At 41.2% G+C, this 22,787-nt stretch overlaps 2 protein-coding genes across 2 annotated transcripts in view; both read right to left on the reverse strand.

Moving 5' to 3' along the window:
* LOC6614535 overlaps positions 1 to 22,787 on the reverse strand; it is a 115,271-nt gene that overhangs the window by 40,764 nt on the left and 51,720 nt on the right. Inside the window, exons 4-7 of the mRNA XM_002038930.2 lie at positions 13,961 to 14,032; positions 8,747 to 9,486; positions 8,057 to 8,436; positions 1,987 to 3,238 (exon numbers count right to left, since the gene is read on the reverse strand). Coding sequence (XP_002038966.2) covers positions 1,987 to 3,238; positions 8,057 to 8,436; positions 8,747 to 9,050 — 1,936 coding nt within the window. The 5' untranslated portion in view covers positions 9,051 to 9,486; positions 13,961 to 14,032. The remainder of the gene's footprint in view (positions 1 to 1,986; positions 3,239 to 8,056; positions 8,437 to 8,746; positions 9,487 to 13,960; positions 14,033 to 22,787) is intronic.
* LOC6614537 (caltractin) lies at positions 6,688 to 7,554 on the reverse strand. The gene has a single exon (XM_002038932.2). It carries the CDS (start codon positions 7,420 to 7,422, stop codon positions 6,862 to 6,864), a length of 561 nt encoding a protein of 186 aa, XP_002038968.1. The 5' UTR covers positions 7,423 to 7,554; the 3' UTR covers positions 6,688 to 6,861.

Below are 22,787 nucleotides of genomic sequence, written 5' to 3' on the forward strand. Positions count from 1 at the left end.
TCATCCCCATCAGCATCGAGTTGCATCGTTCGAGAAGGAAGCAAAAAGAACGATAATAAGGAAATATGGTTAGTTAAACGTTTAAAATTGAGATGCTGTGTTGGTTTTCGGTTCCAAAATGTACAGAGGGGCAAGAAAAGCCATCTTCAAGTTGTTTTTGCTGCTTCTCTCGACAGTCCAATGAAGTAAATCGAGTTCCATCAAGCAGAACAACTTGTTGAATATGTGCTGCAAATATCTTACAAAAAGAATCTCGCTTTTGTAATTCAAGAAACGTTCATCTGGCTCCGGGAAAGTTGTATTATATTTGAGCAAACATTGATTAGCTTTCGAACTGAGCTGCCCCAATATGTATGAATCAAATAAATGGTCTTTATTCTAGCTTGAGAAATAACTAATGCTATAGTTGTTAAAATATTTCCGGATAGTAACAGGAACTTGGTGAAAAGATAACAATTATCTTAATATCTCAATACAAGTCTTGATACATTCACGACAGCCCTATGATGTCTAATTGCCTTAAATTGTGAAGGACTGACAAGATGTTTGTTCTCGTTCAACGGAAATCCGAGCCACTGGAAACTAAAGCAAAACCCTTCAATGGAAATGCAAATCTCATTATACGATTTCACTTATGCCGACTATCAATGTCGACTGGTAATTTGTAATTGCAAGCAGAATTTGATTATGCAACTAAATCGGATTGATCAAGGCGAATGTGGATAGATATGTTAGTGAAGCTGAAGCCGAAGCAAAGCAAATAAGCCAAGTTAGGCGAAAAACCAGCTCCTGCTCATTGGATTCGGGTTCGAGTTTCGGTTTTGACTCACTGAACAGCAAGAGCGACGGCTGCAATGTATCCATTTGATTACAGTGGCCGGCGCTTGGGCGACTCCAAAGTGAATTACCGATAAGCAAGTGGCAAATGAAAGGCAATGTGCAACCTAACGAGAATCGGGGGATGGGTTTCGCTGCTACATGAGCTAGGAGTGCGTGCACCGCACGAAATATTGTAGCCCTTGTGGGTAATTCAAGAGGAGAAAACTAGCAAACGAAAGCTAGCTAGGTCATTGAATGTGTGAAGATATCAAAGTGAAAGGAAAGGAAGGATAGAAGTGGAATTCCCCAATCTATTTAAAATGGCTATAGGGGTCATTAAAAGAACATCCACATCGGACTCCTCTTTTCTGCCGGTGTAACGAGTCCAGCTGCCAGCGGCCGCAACAGCGATTTGCATAAATTTGAGGGGACAGGACATCGTCCGCAGTTACGCAGTTTTTGACTGCTAACGAATTGCAGTTGCCAGGAGACATGACGAGGATGGGAACGAGCTGGAGATGGATGATGATGATGGGCAGGGCGGTGGCGACGAGGATGACATCGTTGCCGCTGCCGCTGCCGATGCTTCTGCTCCTGATGATGATGAGACCAAAGTCACGCGGGCATTGGGAACGTTTAACATTTAGCAGCCATGTTACACGAAGCGCAATCAAACGGCTAACGACTAAATGGCAATGGCCCCCAGGGGGCGTGGCTCAGCGGAGAACGGGTAGTGGATTATTAAGTGCAATGTCATGTACAGCGTCTGACGGAATAACCAGCCAAATACCGATGCAGATGCAGACGTCAGATGGCTTCGTCTCAAATGGGTATTTCAAAATGATCGCCTGCAAGACAATGTGGTTAATTTGGTATTGAAGGACGTTCGAAAGCGGAAAGAACTTTTATTTGTACCAGACAATCTACAACCATCACTTTTCAAATGCCAGCTCACAGTTCCTTTCAATTTATAATTCTCACGTTGGAATACATTGCATTTCAAATTTAGCTTTGAAATTGAATATTGGTCGAACTTTCAGCTTTGCTATGCATTTTGTAGAGCTTTCGCTAAAATAGCCAACGAACCCTTGTGGTGCACGGCTCCAGTCAATAATCCCTTTGGAAAACAGTTCCCCTGAAAACACAATCAAAATCCCCCGTACTTACGGAACGAATTCGTGCCGGAGCTGGAGGATCCCCTGCTGGGACACTGGCGGTGCTTCCACGGCATGATGCTCGTCACGCTCGAGTGGAGCTGGTGGTGTTTCTGCGGCGTCACCGAACCCGATCCGCCGACCGCACCACCCACCGCTGCACCACCCACATGGGAGTGATAATGATGCGTATGCGGATGCGAGTGGGTGTGCGGATGCGGAAGCGTGTGCGGATGATGGAGCGATGTCTGCGACTCGCGTTCTTTCAGCCCGTGTCCGATATCGCTGTCGAAGGATGTGAGCGTAAATGTGGACGAGGCGGCCAGTCCCAAGCAGCCGTTTGCCATTGCACCACCTGATCCTGCGGTTCCCGAATGCATTTTCTGGTACGGGACACGGCAACCACCAGTACCGCCGGAACCATCGATGTTCACTAAATTGCCAAAGCTGCGACTATTAATTGGCAGCGACCAGTCCATGCTGCTGGTGTGAAAGATGGCCGGCTGCTGGGCTGCCTTGTGCTGCTGTTGTTGCTCCGCATGTTGCATCTGCTGCTGCTGATGTTGCTGCTGTTGCTGCGGGAAACTCAGCAAGGATTGGGAGAAGCAGCGACAGCGCTGCTGCTGAAAGTGCGCCATTTGTTGCTGGTGGTGCTGCTTCTGCAGGTAGCGACTGTAGTGCGCCAAATGCCGTGCATAATCGCTGCTCGGCCCAATCGTATTGTATTTCGAGGATGTGTTACCGCCCGGCAGGAAGCACAGGCTGGGGTCCGATTTCTTCGAGTGCGGTGAGAATATCTCGTCCTCCTCGTGGGCGTCGAAAGGGGGCGGGGGCGGTGGCGGGTTGGTGGTGGTTGGCGTAGGCGTGCGCGTGGGCGTGGCATTGCCGTGCAGCTTGTGCCTATGGTTGTGGGCGTGGCCGGGCGGCTGGCAGAGGTCCGGCTTCACCTGATTGTTATTGTTGTGACTAATGCTGGCAGCGATGTTGCAATTGTTGCTCGCATTGCTGTTGCTGCTGCTGTGATTGCTGGTCGTGGTGCACTTGAGCAATGTGGCAGTGCACTCATCCAATGCAGACTTAGTGCACTCCTGCAACAGATCGCTGCTGCACAGCTGCGCCAAGTTGTTGTTGTGGCTGCTTTGCTGCTGCTGCTGCTGCAGATGTTGCAACAATCGCAGGCTGCGCATGCTGCCATTGCGCTTCATTGATGGGGGTGGTGGCACAGGCGGTATCACATCCACATCCGACAAGCTGGGCGTGTCGCTCTGGGAAGGGAAAGAAGGATGTGAGTATCAAGCTGTTGACAAAAGGGAAATCGCATTAAATCAAAATGGACATGAGCAGCTTCCGACGGATGTAACCCCACAACGTGCCTTTGAAAAGGATTGAATTCGGAATAAACCCATATGTAGCCTAGTTCATGCCCTTGCATACGCATACATACAATGAGCTATTTGTACAGCTTAATTTAACTTAATTTTTTCAGTTTTAGTTTCTTAATCATGCATTTGCCAAGTCGTTAGAAGTAAAATGATATATAATACCATATTATAGAGATGACAAAGCTTTTATCCTGCATGCTACCACCCATAAGCATTAAAATTCTCCCTACGAAGGATATAAAAACTGCCTTTCAATACCGTAAAAACTTTCGTTCTACTCGTAACGAGCCCTGGAAAATATGCAACGCACTCCTTTTGACGTTACTTGGCGAGAATTCGGCAGAAGGAACCCGAGATTTACAATGATGGGGCAAAGTGCGGCGGAGTGAAGACGCTCCTTTGACCCCCTGGCTACATAAAATTTAATTATGCCATAGACACCGGTTCAGACTGAAAGACTTCCACACACACACACACACTTGGGGAGCCATAAAAGGCGTGCGAAAATGGGCAAGAAAAAGGTTTATCCCCGAAAACTCCCAGAAGTTTCCCAGAGTCGGGGCCATGCCAAGTGCCCTAATTGAATTTGCCACGGTCAGCATCAGCCAAATCATCATCAGCATCATCATCATCGTCATAATCATCGGCAGGAGATGCTTGGGGACTTGAAATTGAATTTCAGTTACGGGAAATACATTTGCATTGATTTGCTTCCCCCTCTTTTTTCAGGGGGTGTTTTGGGTTCGAATTATTTTTATGCGTCTGGGCGAAACGAGACGCATTGCCATTAATAAAAATTTCCTTTGAATTTTGATTGCTTTACGCCCACCACTCCTGGCCGAATTCTTACACCTCGGCCCACGGCTCGTTATTGTTGTCTGTGTCCTTTTTGTTGATTATTTTTTATTTACTTTGTCTTGTCCCTTTCAATGGCGATGTCCTGTCCGCTGCTTAAGTGGAAATTGAAATTTTCATATTTTCATTTGGTAATTTATTTATTCTTTTTTACCATCCGTCCGACGACAGCTCAAATAATTTATGCAAATATTTAGCGGTGGCGTGTGCTGCATATTTTAAGACGGGCCAATTTGTAAACAGCCCACTTATTTCGAATCTTCTGTTTCTTGTTTTGATTTATTCTAAGGTTCATTTTTTTGGTCAGATAAATTGAGCAAGATGAAAAATGTGTTTTCCCTTCTTATTTTTAGTTAGTCCAATATATAGTAGTTGTTACTTTTCTTAAAAGAATTGCAGTTTTATTCCACTAAGCCTGAACCATAATTGGCTGTAAAATAAAATGCGTTTCTCTTCTAATTGGCATAGTTTACATGTATCCAACTAAAGATAGTTTCTTTTCTTTACTTACTTATTTTTTCTGAGCCCTCATACTTTTCTCCATGAGGCTTTTACTAGTTACTTGCAGCTGCTGCGAAGGCAAATCACTCTCTAATTAAACGCGAGCTGTCTACTTTCTTTTAGCCCTCACCAACGAGCGCACATAGTTATTAAGCGAATAAATTCGTAAAAATGTATGCAACAGTAAATGGTTGTTGGGTGCTTATGCCGCAAATTTGAAGACGAGTTTATGGCGTTGCGAAAGGGTTGGGATATACATGTTGTATATGGGGGAAAAGGGAATGAGTTTGAAGACTTGTGGTGAACCGCTCTCGTGGCTGTTTTAAGCATTAAATTGCTTGATATATCGCCTTAGTTTTTCCACGCGACTTTTCTCCCGGCTTTCGTTGAGCCACTTTTTTGCGTGGACATTTTGCCGGGGATCCACCCTTTCTACGCTTTCCATCTTAGTGCTCTCTTGAATTATGCTTTGCGTCTTTGTCTCGTTTTAAATTTCATAATGCACATATTATAATAATTTTTCGTCTACTTTGCTGCAATTTTGTGCTATTTTTTACTATAATTTATGTAGCCATGTGTATGTATGTGCGACTGTGCGCTTTCTCCTCTCAACTTTCTTGCTTCAGTTACAACAATTTAGCCATGGGAAAATGGCGATGGCAATGGCTGTGGGGGTTGTGTGTCGGGCGTAATGTTGAGTTATGGCAGTTTTGTAGTTTGCGAAAAAGTTTTTTACGAACATCTCTCTGTCTCACTTTTCCCCTCTGTTCGGGTATTTAGTTAAATGTTCGTAAAATTGAGTGTTGGTTATATTTTACTGGAACTTTCGCTATCCCCTGTACTGGGAACTCCGTTCTCCCGCCGAAAGTGCAATCGCCTTTAATCGATTTGGCAAAAGCAATAAGCAAAAAACTTTTATAAATACTCAAGTTTGTTTTAGTTTTTCCTGAGGTCCGAGCATTCTCCCTGCCAATTTGTAATTATCCATCAGAGCTTTTAACTTTACGACTTTATCAAGGGCCATTTCGGCATTTGTTTTGGCTTTTAAAGCCCGCTGGCCAAAAAAGAAAAACTGGCCAATTATTAGGGCTGTAAACGTGGCAAGTTTGGCCATTAAAACTTCGTGTGAGGAGTATGGACGTAGTGTGTGGCTTATTCACAGATTTTATTAGACATATAATTTAATTTAATAAATTTGCTGTTGACTTTAGTTCCTATTAGCGTTCGGTAATTGTATTGCGTATACGTCACGTTGGCAGGGGACAAGCCATGTCAGAGCTATATCATCAGATATTCCCCTAACATTAATGCTGCTTTAAAGATAACAAATAACAAATGACAAATACATTTATCAATCCATCCATCAATCTGCTTTAACTAGAGTCTGATAAATTTAAAGTCCGAATGCGACTACCAACTAAATGGAGCTAAATGTAACGCATAGCGTAAATAAAACCCTAAAAACGATGCCACTAAATTATGTTTGCCGTTTGAACAACGGACCGAAGACACAGAGTTGAGAGTGAATAAGGAACAGAAACGGGCACAGGCAGAGATGGGAAATGGAAAAGCTCTTCCGGCAGTTGGAAATGCGCCCACGCATGCCACCAAATTGCAGCCACAATTTGCTGCAACGAACTCAACTGAAAACTGAAAACCGAAAGTGGAGCAGGCCCATGGAAAGGCATACATCAAATGTGTCAAAGAGATTTGTTATGCATGACAGAGGCCTGTGCCAGAAAACTCGCAAAAATATCAAAAACAAGGACTATGAGATTCCCTGCGATCTGAAATTGTTTTATTTCAAAAATTAGGAAATATATAACATGGAGAGAATTCGTAAGGATGAAACGAAAATTAACTAACTGGGTTTTAACTGTTACGTAATATTCAACTAACAACTTAGAAGAACCCATTTAGATTCCCAAAAATATGGGTCCAAGAAGATTGGAACTTCAATAATAGAGAATATCAAAATTAATTCACTGTGAGTCTTTATTGAACCGAAGCATATCCAAACTTCTTCACTGTAATGGGTTTTGAGTCAGATTGATGTGTCTGCCTGAAATGAGTAAATCTATATGAGTTAGATACAACGTCGTTTCCCGTTTACACAAATTAATTGCGGAATAAAAATAAACATAATGCAATTAGATGAGATTGGTTTTCTTGATGAGGTTGAGGAACTCCTCCTTGCTAACCTCACCATCACCGGAAACGTTGGCCTCGTCGATCATCTCCTGCAGTTCCTCGTCGGTCAGCTGTTCGCCCAGCTCCTTGGCCACGCGTTTCAAGTTGATGAATGATATACCGCCTGTGCGATCGTCGTCGAAGAAGGAAAAGGCCTTCATCATATCCTGATTAGAGTCCTTTTCCGCCATCTTTAGGCGCATCAGATATAGGAAATCGTTAAAGGCAATCCTTCCCGTCTTATCCTTATCGATTTCGTCCATCATACGCTTTATATCCTCTTTTTTGGGCTCGAATCCCAGGGCACGAATGGCCACGCGAAGCTCCTTGGTTTCGATAAAGCCCGTGCACTGGGTGTCGAACAAATCGAAGGCTTTCTTAATGTCCACCTTCTGACTTAGCGAAAGGTCAAAGGTCGGCAGCTTGGGCTTTTTCGATTTCTTAGCCCTGCTGGAGATCGATGCACTCGAATGCATTACACTGGCGGAGGACACCATACTACCAAGACGTTTGCCGGACATGATGATCTTTTCGGGTTTTCGATGTGGGAGTCGGCAGGAATATCGATCTGTTCTCTGGGAATGTGAACGTATACTGTGTAGAAATTGGGCGGGCTGTTCAAACTTGCCGACAGCTGTGGACTAAACCTACTCGGTTACGAAAAATGTTGTGCTTGACTTTGAAGGAATCTACATTCTAACGTCACAAAGCTATTCAAAAAAATCACTTAGAAAGGTCATATGAGAGTATATTTAATTCTAAGGAAACATATCAAGGTATTGTCTTTGATTATCTCTGAAATTCACTTTGCATCCGGCTAATTTATCGACCCAAAGAGCTGCCTCACAGCATTTGCCATAACAATCAAAATTCATATGTGCCCCAATGCTTGGCGAACTTTAAGGCTCCTCCATTCCCCCCGCGATTCGAAGACAGCTTGGTGGCCTGAGCCCGAGCCCCAAGAGTCAGTGGGTGTGGCAGGTGTCAGTCAGTCGGTCGTTAGACTACAACATCCACCTCCTACGTGCCACGCTCTGTTTGGCTATCGCATTTGCCTGTTGCAAAACTCTGGCTGTATTTCTGGTGGAGGCACGTGCCGTTGGCTGCTCATGATTACAATTACAATTACACAAAGTGTAGCGGGATTTCACTCACCTGGGGGTCTCCGGCTCCTCCTGTTCCTCCTCTAGATCCCATTCCCAATCCCACTCCCAGTCCCATTCCCAATCCCGTTTCCATCCCAGTCAGCGATAATTTACGATTACGCTCGCGCTCCAGTCTCATAAGTATCTGCGCATTCTGCTCGCAGGAGTAGGTGTGTGTCTTACGCTTTCGTTCCAAACTGTACTCGTACAGCGGCCTTGCCGCATTCGGTTGCAAATCCAGTTGGGCCTCGTCGCCGGCATCGCAGCTGCACAGGGACTGATTGGAGCGGCCCTTGCTCCGCTTCAGGGATCCGCGGTTCGACGACGAGGGCGTCAGGCGCTGTTCACTCACAAAGTTCGAGAAGGTCACAACATTGCCGGAGGAACCTACTAGAAGATAGAAAAAAAAAGTTGATAAGCATCCATTTAAAGCTTTAGTCCTGTTCCTATACCACATTTTTAGGATCAGAGGCGCTAATTGTTTACTCTAAGAGTAACAGAAGAAAGTCAAAAGTGCCTCATTAAAATAATAACGTATTATAACAAAATAAGCTTGTACTGTACACGCTGGTAGTAATATCTTAATTAGAGTTGTTAAGTTCTGACACTTATTTGCTTAATGAGCAAGCTGGTAAAACTATAATATGATTGACTGATGGGCCTGGCGTTTATTTATCCCCCCGAAGAGGGTGCTACCCACCTGAAGTGGCTCCTTTTCGCTTGGATGGTGAGACGTAGAAGATGTCGTGCTCATCGAACTCCACGCTCCGCTGACTTGTTATGCCGGCACCACCGTTCAGGCCACCAAGACCGCCCAAACCGCCGGCACCACCAAGTGCTGTGGTGGCCGTGGCCGTACTACTGCTGGTGGTGCTGGCCGCACTGTTGCCACCGCTGCTCAGGTTGCAGCCGTGATCCGCCAGGGCGTGCAGCATGGGATGCACCTGTCGATCTCTCAGGGAGTGCTGCTTGTGCAGGCCATTAGCTCGTCTTAGCTCCGTCATCGTCCTGATTTCACTCTGCGCTTCTTTTATTCCCGGAGCCGGCTTATTGTCATCACTCCTGCGCTCATGAAATATTCATGCCACACGACTTCAAGTCCTTCGCGACTGGGGCATTAGCATATCACTTTGATTTCAAACGGGCTTGCTTGCTATATTCTTAATTTTAAATTTGCCCTCTTGCTGGCTAAGCCGGCTAACGGTTTCCTTGTGTCAATACAGCAGATTCGCAATCCGATTTGCCAGCTAACTGTTTCAATTCTGGCCCGCGCCCCTTGCGTTCTTGGCCCTCTCATTGCCAGCTTTTTCGACTTTCTTCCTTTTTCGACTGCCTACATTCTTTTCGCTTCTTTACAATCAGTTTCTCTTTGGCGGCCTGGCTTTGTTTGCCCTGTTAATAGACTTGGCTTAGTCGCCGCCGGTTGTTTGTCTATAATAACTGCAAAGAGACGGCAAAAAGAGTGAGAGATGAGATTAAGCTTAGGCTTAGGCGATATGTGTGTGCTGAAAAGTCTATTCTAAATTGATTTCATTGTTTGCCAGAGTATCAGAAGGAGTGTGTGCTTGTAAATATGTACAAATAATTTATGGGGGCAGATATTTACTTATTTACCAAGGACTTTTCCCAAGCAAAGTAAGCTGCCAATGCTTGAGTACAATTCTGGGCATCAATCAAGTTTGGTTTTATGGGGAATCGACCTAAATTTTATTGTAGCCGAAGGTTACAAAATTAATATACTTCCTAGCTGATGTTTTTATTCCAGTACGAAATTCAACTTAAATTCTATCATATAAATTATCTCTTAATAATAATCTTCATTTTATTATTTCACCTGTCGCTATATTAACATACCTTTCCAATTAACTGGGCTTCGGTCTATTGATTTTTCGGGCGCGTGTTGTAAAAAGTTATTTACTTTCTGATCCCCCAGTTGATTGAAGTTTTTCTTTTGCGGCACTTGAGTAATTTAAGACCGAAATGGAACGCCTATGCTAGGCAACAATATTTCCCCTCGTCTTTGTAATATTTTGATGTCAAACTTTTCGCATAATCGATGGCAACTTTTTAATAAGCAAAAGCCGGCGAAACGAAAACAAAAGCCAAAACAAATATAATAATCAAGTGAGCAGGCGGGAAGGGCAAACGGAATTTATTCGAGGGCCAACAAAATAAGGGAATGGCATGACAGCCGTGCGCCCCAGAAAGTATGCAACATAATAATAACGTTAAACGATAATGAGAACAGGCTAAGCGGCAACAACAAGTGGCTTCCAAGAAGAAGTTCCACCGATTTTGGTCTTTCTATATATATATATACATATATATATTTATATAAATTGAGCGAGCCGAAGGGGCATAAATATGAAAAGAAACAAATAGGCAACTTGAGCCAACTTTCAAGAGTCACACGTAGCACCCGCAATGTGCGTATGTGTGTGTATACTTGCAATATTTATCGCTTCTTAAGTATTTTTAAGAAGTTTGCCATCGCCAAGTTTCGACGACAGCTAACAGCAACAACCAAACAGCCAAACAAGCTACAACCAAACACACAACACCAGCAAACATTTTTATCTTGGGCATATTTCGAGAGTCACTTCACTTGTCACAAGTCTCGGCGGGGAGCAAATTGTTTGGGACTTTTGTTTGCAAGCGGCAGCCCCATCCCAAACATTCTTTTTGGCCAAAGTTTTGAAGGCTTTAATCAACTTGTGGCACCTAATGAGCGCCTGTAATGAGTTAATTGTTTCACATTGTTGTGAAACTCCAGTTCGGTTAAGTGTTTCGGATTGTTGGGAATTGTTCCTCGTGATGTCATCTATCAATGTGATAGTTTTAAAATAGATACCAAATAGTAGCAGTACTTATACTTTTTCTAAATGTTGTTAAAAATAAAAACCAAAATTGTATTCGCACATTTCCTCTGAAATTGTTTATAATTTATTCGAGCTCTCAACTAATTTTCGTCACAATAGTTGACATCAGAACTTTTGTATGCTGAAGGTGCCTCCGTCACTAGTTTTTGCCTCGTTAAGGGGTGTTTTTGTTTGATGGTACATATATGAAGTTAGGTTTATCGTAGTGGTCGTAAAGTGCGAGGTCCTTTTCCTGATAACTAACATAGGGATGAGTGCGGGGAAACCACGAAGGGACAACGCCAAACGACAAACAAACTCAAATGAAAATCTAATTTGGAGCAGAACGCACTGAAAGTGTGATGTGGAGGGAGATAGCAACACAAGTGATACATGGGTTCATGGCAGCAGTAAAAGCGTCGTCCTGCCTTTCATTTGCGTTTAAAGACCTCAAAAAGGACTTTCGCCTGCACTGGCCTACAAATTAACATGCCCCAATCTGTGACTGTCTCTCTCTCTGCGTTCGTATGGGTGCCGGAGTGTGAGTGTGCGTAAGTGTGTGGGTGGCATGAATTATGAGCAAGGCAGCTGCAGACTTAATGGAAAATGCTCAAGCCGGGCCAAGAGTTTCTGGCCAAGAGCACGCAAAGCGTAAATTAGAAGAATGTTGAAAAAACAGCGACAGGGAAAGTTAATCTCGAGCTACCGAATTCTAAATGCTCTGCATTTACTCTGTTGTACGTGAAAGATTTCCCTAGTTTATTTATTTACAGTATTGTTTATCTTATATGTAAGTTACTATGTTTGACTACGAGGTGGATTAAATTTTAGTACATTGTGAAAGGTTCAATAGGTCCACAGATTGTTCAACTTATTCCTCGAAAAGAGTATTTTTCAGGAAATTCCCACTGCGCCCACGTAATCACGCATGTGTACACTCGTTCGAGTGTGATGTAATAAGTTGTTGTAATGCTCGCGTAACTCATAAATTAGACACGATCTATTACGGACGGATTTATATGCACGAGGAGTCGGAAACAGAGACAAAAGCCCAGAATCAAGCAGCATATAACTTGATAAACTGGGCTAGAAACGAGTGGGTGTCATTTTTAATTTTTGACACGTAGTCTTAACCAAAAAGCCCGAACATGTGTTCTTGACATTGCAAATAAAAATATAAAAAGCGCAACGAGAGGCATAAAATGTACAAGTATTTTAAAATTCCAATTCGGGGCCGGAGGAGGGATCGTATAATGAGTTCTCTGGCGGCGGGTCATAAATACCATTTGGAGTGTATGCAGCGCCCATAGGTGGGCTATAAAAATTTGTTTAACACGCACACGTACAACTGGCACACACACACACATGCACGCTCATAAGCTTATGCATACAGGAGCAAATCAAATTTGTTTTATTCCACTTCTTTTTCGCTTTTGCGTTGCTGTCGTTTTTATGACAGCGCAGCAAATTAATGAAATTTACGCAATAAATCATTTCGCCAGAGAAAGCAGCTAAAATGTACTCAGGAAGAGACATATACACTAGAAAATATGTGTTGAATAAATAAAAGTGCGGCTCTAAAGGCTGTAAAGCTAACCAAATAAAGCAACAATTAGCCAGAAAAAGGCATGAACATTGTAACAATAGAAGCAGAAGTAGCAGTTTGGACTGAAACTGTATTTAATATTTGAACATCAGGTTCTGTTTGCATTTTATTTTGGTATGCCTATTAAGCTTTTATTATAACATTAAATATAAAATTGTTTGCTTAATTTGCACTTGAAGCGGTTGTCAAGTAAATATATCAAAAATTGAGGTGCAATAGTGCTATTAAATATATTTAAAATACAAAAAGCACTTCAACTGCCGCACTTTTATCTATCACTAACATAAGACGAGATTCGCTGTAATTTTCAAGCCTCTAATCAATTTCAACCAATTCTCGCTGAGTTCGCCTCATTACGGAATTTATTTCCACAGCCAGCTGCCTGCGGCTAAGCTGCCACATTTATTTAAACGAAAACTTTGGCAGTTTCAGCTTCGAATGCCGGCGCTAGCTCCCCCCTCGTCCACTTTTCGCACATTTAGCAATCCCATTCGCAACTCATATTTTTAGACTTTGCCCCTAAGTGCGTTGACTGCACTTTTGGCGCTCGCATAAAACTTTTTCGGGCTCACTGACCCCCCAGAAATCGCCCGGAATCCTTGCCACCCCACAAATAGTCATCTGGCTTTGTGGAGCCCCTCCTCCGAGCGCCAAGCCCCCCCCCCCCCCTCGCTTCTATCTCGTGTAATTCAGCTTGCATCCGTTTCTAAAAAGTTGCGCTGCACCCGAAAATTCAAGTGGTTGGACCAAAGGCTTTTAGCTGACTTAACACCAGCAATCGCGCGTATACAAACATCCTCGGATGCACAGAGAGAAAATATGTGGAAACCACTTTTTGGATATTCTAAAAACTGTAATAGTATTAATTTAAAGGCATTATATTTTTTTCAGTGTGCTCAAAGCACCAACACATACTTCGCTTATATATTTATGTACCTCTTCCTGTGCTTTCACTTCCCCATTTTAGTGGCCTCATAAAGCTTGAGCTTAAGCATGTCGCAAAGAAAGGGTTTCCTGCTATTCCCGAAAATTTGGGGAAAAAATTCGCGCATGGAAATTGTGCGTATATGTGTGACTTTTGTGGATGCAAAATAAAAAGCACTCCACAATGGCGAGCGTGACTTAAAATATAGAAATAACTTACAGCATAGCTCAAGTCAAACAATGCGCGACATTTTCTCGAAGAATTCAGAATGGATAAACGCCCCCTTTGCTTTAAATATAAGTGGGCGTGGCAGAGCAGTCTGGGCCAGAGTTTTGAATTTTAGCAGCTAAAAACGCTGAGATCCGCCATGCATTTTCTCGCCTTTTATTTGTGAGAGTCAGCCCCAAAAGTTTAGTCATTGTCCTCTTTTCTTGGTGGGGTTTAAAGGTCTTTGTGGATCTTTGCCACTATTTTTATTTAAAGTTTAAGTTCATTTTTTCAATTCATTTTCTCTTATTTACGAACCTTGAAAACGCCCTTTGTCCTTTGAGTAAACCAATATTAGGTGTACTTGGCTTCACGAAGTGCAAGTCAGTTCTGAAAGGAAAGAATGGAAAATGTTTATTAATATTTTGGATTTAAAACACGAATGATTAAACTGATTTATCTGGAAAGTTATACGTAAAAATAAATCAATCTTTAAATTGTTTCTAATATTTTAGTTTAGCTCAGCTTACTTAATTATTCAGTTGCTTAAATTAAAACACGCTTAATCATATTATTTATTTTTGATATTCTTCTTAATCGAATTAAAATTTCCAAGCTTCGAATCACATATATTCTGACTTTAGCTTTCATTTATTTAATTAGTATTATTTACTATTGCTTCCAAACATAAATCAACAGCCACTCGCCTCAAAGAGCTGACCAACTCGGTGTGCAATTTATTTTGAATAATTTTTGTTGTGCTTTGGTCACAGTGGGTTTTGGCTGTGGAACTGCATATTTGCATGATATTAATTTGCATAATTATGTTGGTCATAAAGAAATGCTGGCTAACAATTATAAAGGCCACAGACAAACACACTGGCAGCGAATACAAAAAAAAAAAAAAAAACTAAACCGAGGGCAGTTGCCAAACACACACTGTCATAACTAATATAGAGTTATTTATCCCCGGGGACCGATTTATATTACTTTCCTGTTAGCCATGAAGTCCTCGTCTTTTCTAGAGGAGGTTAGTGCTACAAGGTCCTTGCTGGTCCACATTGCCCGTCCTGCTCCGTAAATTTATCAGTGTCAAAAAATAATAGCGCGCCCGGTTTCGCTTTTAATAATTTCCCCTGCCGAGTCGAGCATTTGGAGCGGAAATTGCCGAGTTTCGGGGCCGGGTCGTTTGGGGCCTTGAAAACAATGCTCAAATGCAGAGCTGCACTCAGGATATACGCCCCTAAATTATTTCAACTTCGAATGCTCCTGGAGAAAATTCGCTGGGGGGGAAACAACAGTCGCCCCGAATCCCAATCGCATCTGTTTGTTAGTGTCAGCACTGAAATGTTCATTAAATTGATGTAACTTTACTTTAAACCGGAATTTCTTGCCTGATTTGAAGTGCATTTATTTGTTTGCTTTACTTGCCATTTTGGCAGCTCTTGACAATTCGTGAATAAATTAAATTATTGGCTTTTCTGCGTACCCTGATTAATATTATTTGCTAATGGGGGAGGTTAATGGATTTCCCTTCAACATAATTGCTTTCGATATGCATTGCATTTCATTAACAGTATTTAATTAAGATAAACATTCAGTGAAAATGTATTCTTATTAATTAATGAAGTCAAGTGAACTTAGCTTTACTGCATAGGTGAGCTATAAAAATACATATAGCTGCAGCTAGGCAACCCCACTGAAAGCTGAAATAGTTTTCCTCTTCTGGCCATCTATTAAGATTTCATAATGCGATTCAGCCTTTTGTTCAACTGTCCGCACATTTAGCAGCCGAAACTTTGGACATAAATTCAAGACCTTACTTCCATAAATATTGCCCACTTAGTTCGATGGGCGGGAGCATAAAGTATGCAGCATCAAGAAGTTCTTGTTGTTTTCCCTTGGGCCTTTGGCGGGCTGAGCTATTGACTAAATACTTTGGCAAATTCATAAATTTAAGCACAGCGTAATAACATAAATATTTAAAAAATGCCAAAAACCAGATGAACAAAATTGTGGCAGGGCAAAATTGAGTTAAAAAGTTTTTCCGATGGGCGGAGCCATATGTATCAGCCCAAAACTTTATTCGCTTGTTTTTTTGAACCTCATAAAAGCAAGACGGACAGCAACTTAGGCAGCTTCTTTCTTATTCATGGGTATTGCTCGTCAAAGCCTACTTAATGCCCAATATTGGCCGTGGCTTAAACAGTTTTGACCATTTCATGAGCTCAACTTTGTTGGGCCAAAGTTTCTCTTTTCCTACTTTTTTTTCGAATCCTCGTTGATATTGAATAGCAGTGGGCTGCAGAAAATTAAGGCATTAATATTCAGTGTTGAACACGACTTCAATGGTGAAGCAACTAGAGATGTGTGGAGATCCACGTGGAAAAACATGTTTTTATAAAAATAATATTTTAAACTTTTGAAATTTTTATATGGCACTTAGTCACCTATTAAGTTGTTATGTTTAATGATGTTATTTTGAAATTTTACTAACTGCATGATGCTAAAGAAAAGGAATCGAATTTACGAGATAACATTTTGTTGATTTATTCACACAGTTTTCTACCTGTGTAGCTGGCCTAAGTGGTGGATATCCTGGCGGAGGTGTTGTTTGGCTCCATTATCACAAACACACACAGTTCCGTGTAGCATTAGGCTTTAATAAGCCAATAAGTTTGCTTTCAGGTATCCCGAACATGGCTCGGGTCATTCTTATCCTTATCCCCCAACATTGGTGAGTGCATTAATATTTATGCTTATACAACACTCAGGACTTGTTCTTCTCTGGCCATGCGTGCGTTATAAATAAAATTAAATGTATCAGTTAAGTTGAATTTTTGGCTCTGTATCCAAAAAGGAGTTCGGTGTCGATAATTCTACTTGGTTTTGGGGATAATGAGGTTGAGGTGGGATGAGTCGATTGGGGGGTCCCACTTCGGTTAATGATGCAGTCGTTAGCGTGAAGACTCTGCTTCAAGGGCTCTAGCTCCTTTAACGGAAATCTCCGTGGATGAGAAGTAATGTCTTATGACCGTAGCTGTAATTAGGTTTTGGGCATAACTAAGTGGAGTGCTGCATGCCATTGGTGATTTCGAGGGGAATTTATTATTACGGGTTTTTTTTTAAAGGTGTAACCGGAAGAAATCCTTATTAGGAACTTTATTTGAAAACGAACATATTGGGTAAGTATGTATGCTTTTTTAGGCATTTACACCTTTAATTTAGAAAGACTAATTCACATTCCACATTTCTAGTTATGCTTAAACAACTTTAACAAAGTTGTTTCCATTGTCGAATGGTTATATTATTTTTTATGAAGTTAACTAACTAGTCTTAGTTCCCAATTTACTGCTACTACCTATTTTGACTTCAACTCGGCTTCCAGTTTCCCCTTCTGCACCCTCGATTATTGGCCATCTACGTGGTAACGCTTTTTCCCACTTTCCTCTGCTTTTCCTTTAGTTTTTCCCGTGTTTTCGTGCAGGCACCTTATCTATCCGATGCTGTGTGCTTGCGGTATCAAATAACATCTTTATCATACATTTTTGTGTTACATGCACGCGACTGAAATAAAAATAATGATCAAGGAAAGTACGGTAAGGTGAGGGGCAAAATGGGGGGAATGATGGCATATTCCTAGCTTTATACTGCGAACGCGAAACAAGAACAACAAAAATAACATTAACTACAACCTCAACTGTTCGAAGAATTAACTCACATGCCTGGCATAATAAGCATAACAGCTACAGCCTTGGCTTTTGTTTTTTGATGCCGTTAATACCCTGTGAATCTAATATATAAAGCATGTGGGTATTCAGGTAGCTTAAAGAAGCTATAATACATCAATATTATATTAATATTTAAAAATATTCTTCACTTTCTTTCAAACATACTTTACTGATAAATTTCTGTAAATAAAATATGGGAATATTAAAATATTTTTAGTAAGGTAGTAATAGATTCCAGCTCATAACACTTCGTTACTTTTATGTTTTCTCTACTGTCGTTGCCTTTGTTGGCGTTTATTGTTGGTGGCTCCCTGGCTGCCTTCCTGCTCTCTTTTGGATGGTTAACATGGTCTCTTTCCGCCCAGCATTAACCCACCAAACAGACAGCCTTGGGAGACGTGGAAAACATGCAGGGAAATGGCAGAAACTTGTAGCCTTTCGGCCTTGCTGAAGAAGCTATCGAGAGCAATGCACAAACAACACAATTAGTGAAGAGAGTTTGCAGGCGAGAGGCCCAAAGAATCCCCGGGTCATCAAAGGCTCCTCTGCTAATTGAGCAGCTTGTACTGCACAATCGAATTAATTTATTCTGTCTGGAAAAACTTCAATCAATTCGACCCGCACTTTCCTCCCACGAAAATGATGACTTAATGCAGCCGAAGGCGCTCTGCGTTCCCAATGCTGAGCCGGAGTTGGGAAATTAATTTCCCAAGTGCATTATTTAGCGGGTGTGGTACGGGAAAATATCATCCAGTCCCAGCAGCGCATAAATCGACGTAATGGCAAATTGTAGCTGGTGGAAGGAAAAAAGGTGGAAGCTTCACATAATGCCGTTCTGATGAAAAATGAAAGCCAGCCGGGAATGTCAGAATTTTCGCGGACTCCAGCGAAAGCCGAATGTTTCCTTTTGAGTTTTATGGTTAGCAAATATTAAATCCTAGAAAAGCTGGCCGAGCTTAAGTTGGAAACGCTGCAGGATTTTTCGGCATAGATGGAAAACATGGGACTTATAAGTCCGCATAAAATATAATATAAATTCGTGTTGAAATATAACTTAGTAATTTAATATTGTTTTCCACAGAATTGTGCTGTTCTGTCAAACAATTATTCAGTTATTGCGAAGAAGTGCCTACTATATTGCTTTCTGACGCGGAACGACATTTTGAAAAAATCGATAGATCTTCCTCAGACAGAGAAATATTTTATTTTTTCTTCTGTTCCTTCCAGAGTTTAACCATCTATCATATTCGTCCCTTCCAAGCATGTGTTGAAAAAAAACCGGGCATAACTTTAACGCTCATTTATCCGGCGGCTTTAAAAAAGGTTTTCTGACAGCCTCCTTTGGTTACCCGCCCCTCGGTTTTCCTGTCTGACTGTCTATCTGTCGCATTGTTGGCCTTTTTCTCGACTTTCCCCGACTGACTGAGTATGGCAGCCATTTTCCAACACACAAGCTGCAGAGTGGAATGAGATGGCGAGTGTCAGGCAGAAAAAGAGAGAGATACAGGCTCCACTTACTCGGCTCTTGGCAGGCTCATAAAATTTTATGATTTCGATCAACTCGAGTGCGGAAATTATTAAGAGTCGAATCTGTTTCAGCATCCTGCCACACTGCCATCTCTTTCTGCTGTGTTGTTCTTGTCTCTGTCTCACTTTTTGTAGGCGCTGCTCTACATTTTCATTTGCACATATACTATGTATATCGTTTGGTAAATACAACCTGAGCCAAAATAATAGAGTTGCGAATCCAAATAAATGTATGATTTTTTAGGAAAAGCTTCCGATTGTTATTTGTTTTGCTATTTATTTAAATAATTTTAGCTTGCATGTTTTCTACATATTTTCTCATGTTATTTTGAGAGCACTCTTTCTATTTGCACGTCTGCGTATTATAATTTGTTACTATTTTCTTGCAACTATTTTTCAGCGGCATGTGTATGTGAATATATTATTTCATGTGGCAGCTGCTGGAGGGCAAAGTGCTCGGGGCACATAAGGAAAGTGGGAGGGTGCTGTGTGATTTCGCGTAAAGTGCGCGCCACATAAACTTCATTGGCCATGCCCCAAGCCCGGTTTTCCTGACGACCGTAGAGTGCCTGCCATTTTAATTTATATTGTAGCCATATGAAGGCACAACAACAATAAAAAAGGCACACACACAGTAGTAAGAAAAGCAAAAACCTTGCACGCGTATTTATTCGGTTCCCAACGCACCTTTTCTACCGTCCCCATCTCCATTTTCCTGACTTTCACCTGGCAAAGTGCGTTTTTATCTGTTTGGCAGTTGGAAATGAAAACCAGCCAACACGCAAAAACTTTTTGCCAATTTCTTAGCGCCTGACACAAATTTTTTTTGGTTCCTGGAAAGGCACATGGAGAATTTTAAAAGTTTGCAAACTAAGAAGCATATGTTAAATAGATTGTATTTTTTATACAAAATAAAAGCATTCATTAAAATATAACATTTGTTGTTAGCCTAAGAACAATAATACTAAACTGTCCACTTAGGCTTAATTTTCATCGTCCCTAATAATTCTCGTCTTTAAAACGCTATTAATAAGCTAGCTGTCGTATGGAACCAAAAAAAACTGATTTAGCCAAAAACCAACCAACGTATGCCGCAGCCTCCAAACAACAGCCCCTACTTTTGGGCATCCCCTTCATCTGCCTAATATTTTCAACCCTTATCCACGAAGCCTCACCCAAAAGAACCCCGGCCACCAAACATTTAGTGAAATGACCGCAAAAGTTATTTTTAAAATCATTTTCGACCAAGCACACGCTCACATGGAGCAACTTCGGGCCAAAGATAAGCCAAGAGCAGCTGTAAAAAGCACATAAACATGCGTGTCGAGCTGGGTCGGTTTTTTTGGGTCAGGTTTGTTCCGGGTCACTGCAGAGCAAGCTGCAGCCCCACACCAGTGGGAACCCCCAATACCCCATTTCCCCACTACAGTTTCGTGTACTTTTCACTTTTCAGGCGTGTTGTTTTGTTGTTTCTGGCGCTACTTTGAAGCTACTTAAGCCGTTTTGAATTTTTTATGAGCCCTTCCCTTTGGTCATAATGCTTTTTCGTGTATATTGATATAAATGTTTGTACATGCCCAGGTGTATGAGAGATAATGATCGAGAGGGATGTGGGAATGCCTTCTCTTTAATCTTTGGGAGTTTTATGCCACAAGGGAATAGAAGTAATGTATACCGGCTACTGCGATAAATCAATACACCCAATTTAATAATTGGTTAAAAATAATAAAAATTATTTGGTTTTGTAAAAAATTGGTATGAGACTTTCTAATCTATACTTATACATTTTTTTTTATTTTATTTCAGAATGTGATAAATTATATTGTAAGTCTCTGCTTTTTATATTTTTTGTAAACTTCATGCCAGTTTATATGTTATTGAATTATTAAAACTGTTTGTCTTCACGTCACAAGTTGGAACCAAATGATATGTGTTCTTTCTACCAGGAGCAATTGATGTTTAGATACAGGGGTCCCCACTTATTAGTTATTAATTTCAAAATTGAGATGTGTCATTTTTAGTTATCATATTGATAATTATTCTCTTTAAATATATCGTTAGCTTTGCATTTACGTGGTTGTCGTTAAATTCCATAAATATTTCAATATTTTCGCCCTGTAATTTCGAGCTGTCCTCGTTTCGTTTCGCGTATGTTTTGAGTTATGTATTGTTTCGCACATTTGGCGCGTCGATTTATTTACGGCACCCATAAATTTTGCGGGTGTGGTGGCGGTGGTAATGTGCGCGTCCTGTACGCCGCACTCAGAATCATGTGTCCTGTGGCAGGACCCTGTCACGTGTTGCATCACCCGCACAGCAGTTGGCATATTATTCATTTTTATTATATTTTGTCGCCTTAACGACCATAAATTGCATTAAAAATGCTGTCATTGAATATGCTTTTGCGAAATGGTCAGGTGGTGTAGCTACAGTGAAGCGTGTAAAAAAGGACGCTCTATAACCGCCCACATTGAAGTAATTTATGGCCAAAATTTTAAATACAAAATCGTCTATATAGGGCAAAACGCCTTCAGCGTTGACAGCAGAAAGGCTGCGAATTCATACGTAAAATATTTAAAATTCATTTTACCCTGGAGCCGTCTTTTATTTTATTGCCGCCTTGGTCTTCGTCTCGATTTTTATGGTATTCCGAATTGAAAAACGCACATGAGCACATATAAGTCTAGGCCATCCCTATACGTCTACAAGACGTCGAAAATATTTTAAAATGTATTCCGAAGCCAAAAAGTTGGCGTAGCAAAAAAAAGCTGAAATCACCGAAAGTTGAGGCAAAAAACGTGTAACTTAACCCGCATCAAGAATTTGTCACGATTTGTAGTCATCGTCCTCGGCTCATTCCATGTCCTTGCCAGCCATGAAAAATGACCGAATTCAACGTTGCGTATACTTAATGCCTGCCCTGGAACTCACACCCTTAACCTGCCATCAACCCCCGTGACAATTGTGTGGTTAGATTTTTTGTTTCCCCGACTTAGCGCTTCAGAATTTCTGAGCAGCAGCAGCGACTCCTTCACACATCGTTTGTCACATTGTTCGCTGCAGGATCTAAGATCCTTTTCCCATGGTGTTTGATGTTGTTCTTGAGCCATAGTTGTTGCCGAAGGCAATGCCATTACTATTTGCCATTGTCAGTGTTTCGTTTGTTGTCGAATATTTGTTGTGATTTTTCATCTCACTATAGTTTGCTTTTTGCACATTAGTGTGGGCGTGTCATGTGTAATCAATTTTCCTTTCTATGGCAGCAGGTGTCTAAAGGATTCTGCCATTCAGAGCTTTCCTTTTCAGTTGTATTCACACCCTCAAAAATATTGCACTTAAAGTTTGGTGTTACTTAAAATTTATGCACAGGAGTTTCTCAGACATTTAGCATTGTAAAGGAAAATTTTACAAATTTAATTACCAGCAAAACTTTAGACAACAGGCAAAGCCTGGGTAAATTGAAAAACGCGAAAATCAGTTTGCATATATTTCGTGGCGTACAGTGCGTATGATTGACATTAAAACATTAATTATGCAAAGCGCAACGAAACTTTTTTGTTGAATTGTATTTGCTGTTAGACGAGTTTCCTACCCGCTACTTCCAGCCGTTCACATTTTCCTTGACTTCGTTATGCTTCCTGGATGTCACTACACTGCACAATAAAGTTTGGGAATAATATATTTCAAGGAAAAAGTACTTTTTCCCTTTTTATGATTACATTTTAATATATGTCATCGCATTTTAAAGAATTGCTATTATTCAAATACTAAATATTTTGTATTAAACACTGTAACGCATTTCTTCGAGTGTCCATTACAATGGTGCCGAGTAACCCGGAAAACTTTGTGCAAGTTCCTTCTGCTCTTTCTCTTGGGCCACATGTCGT

This window comes from Drosophila sechellia, chromosome 2L (assembly GCF_004382195.2).
Source record: "Drosophila sechellia strain sech25 chromosome 2L, ASM438219v1, whole genome shotgun sequence".
Taxonomy (NCBI): Eukaryota; Metazoa; Arthropoda; class Insecta; order Diptera; family Drosophilidae; genus Drosophila; species Drosophila sechellia.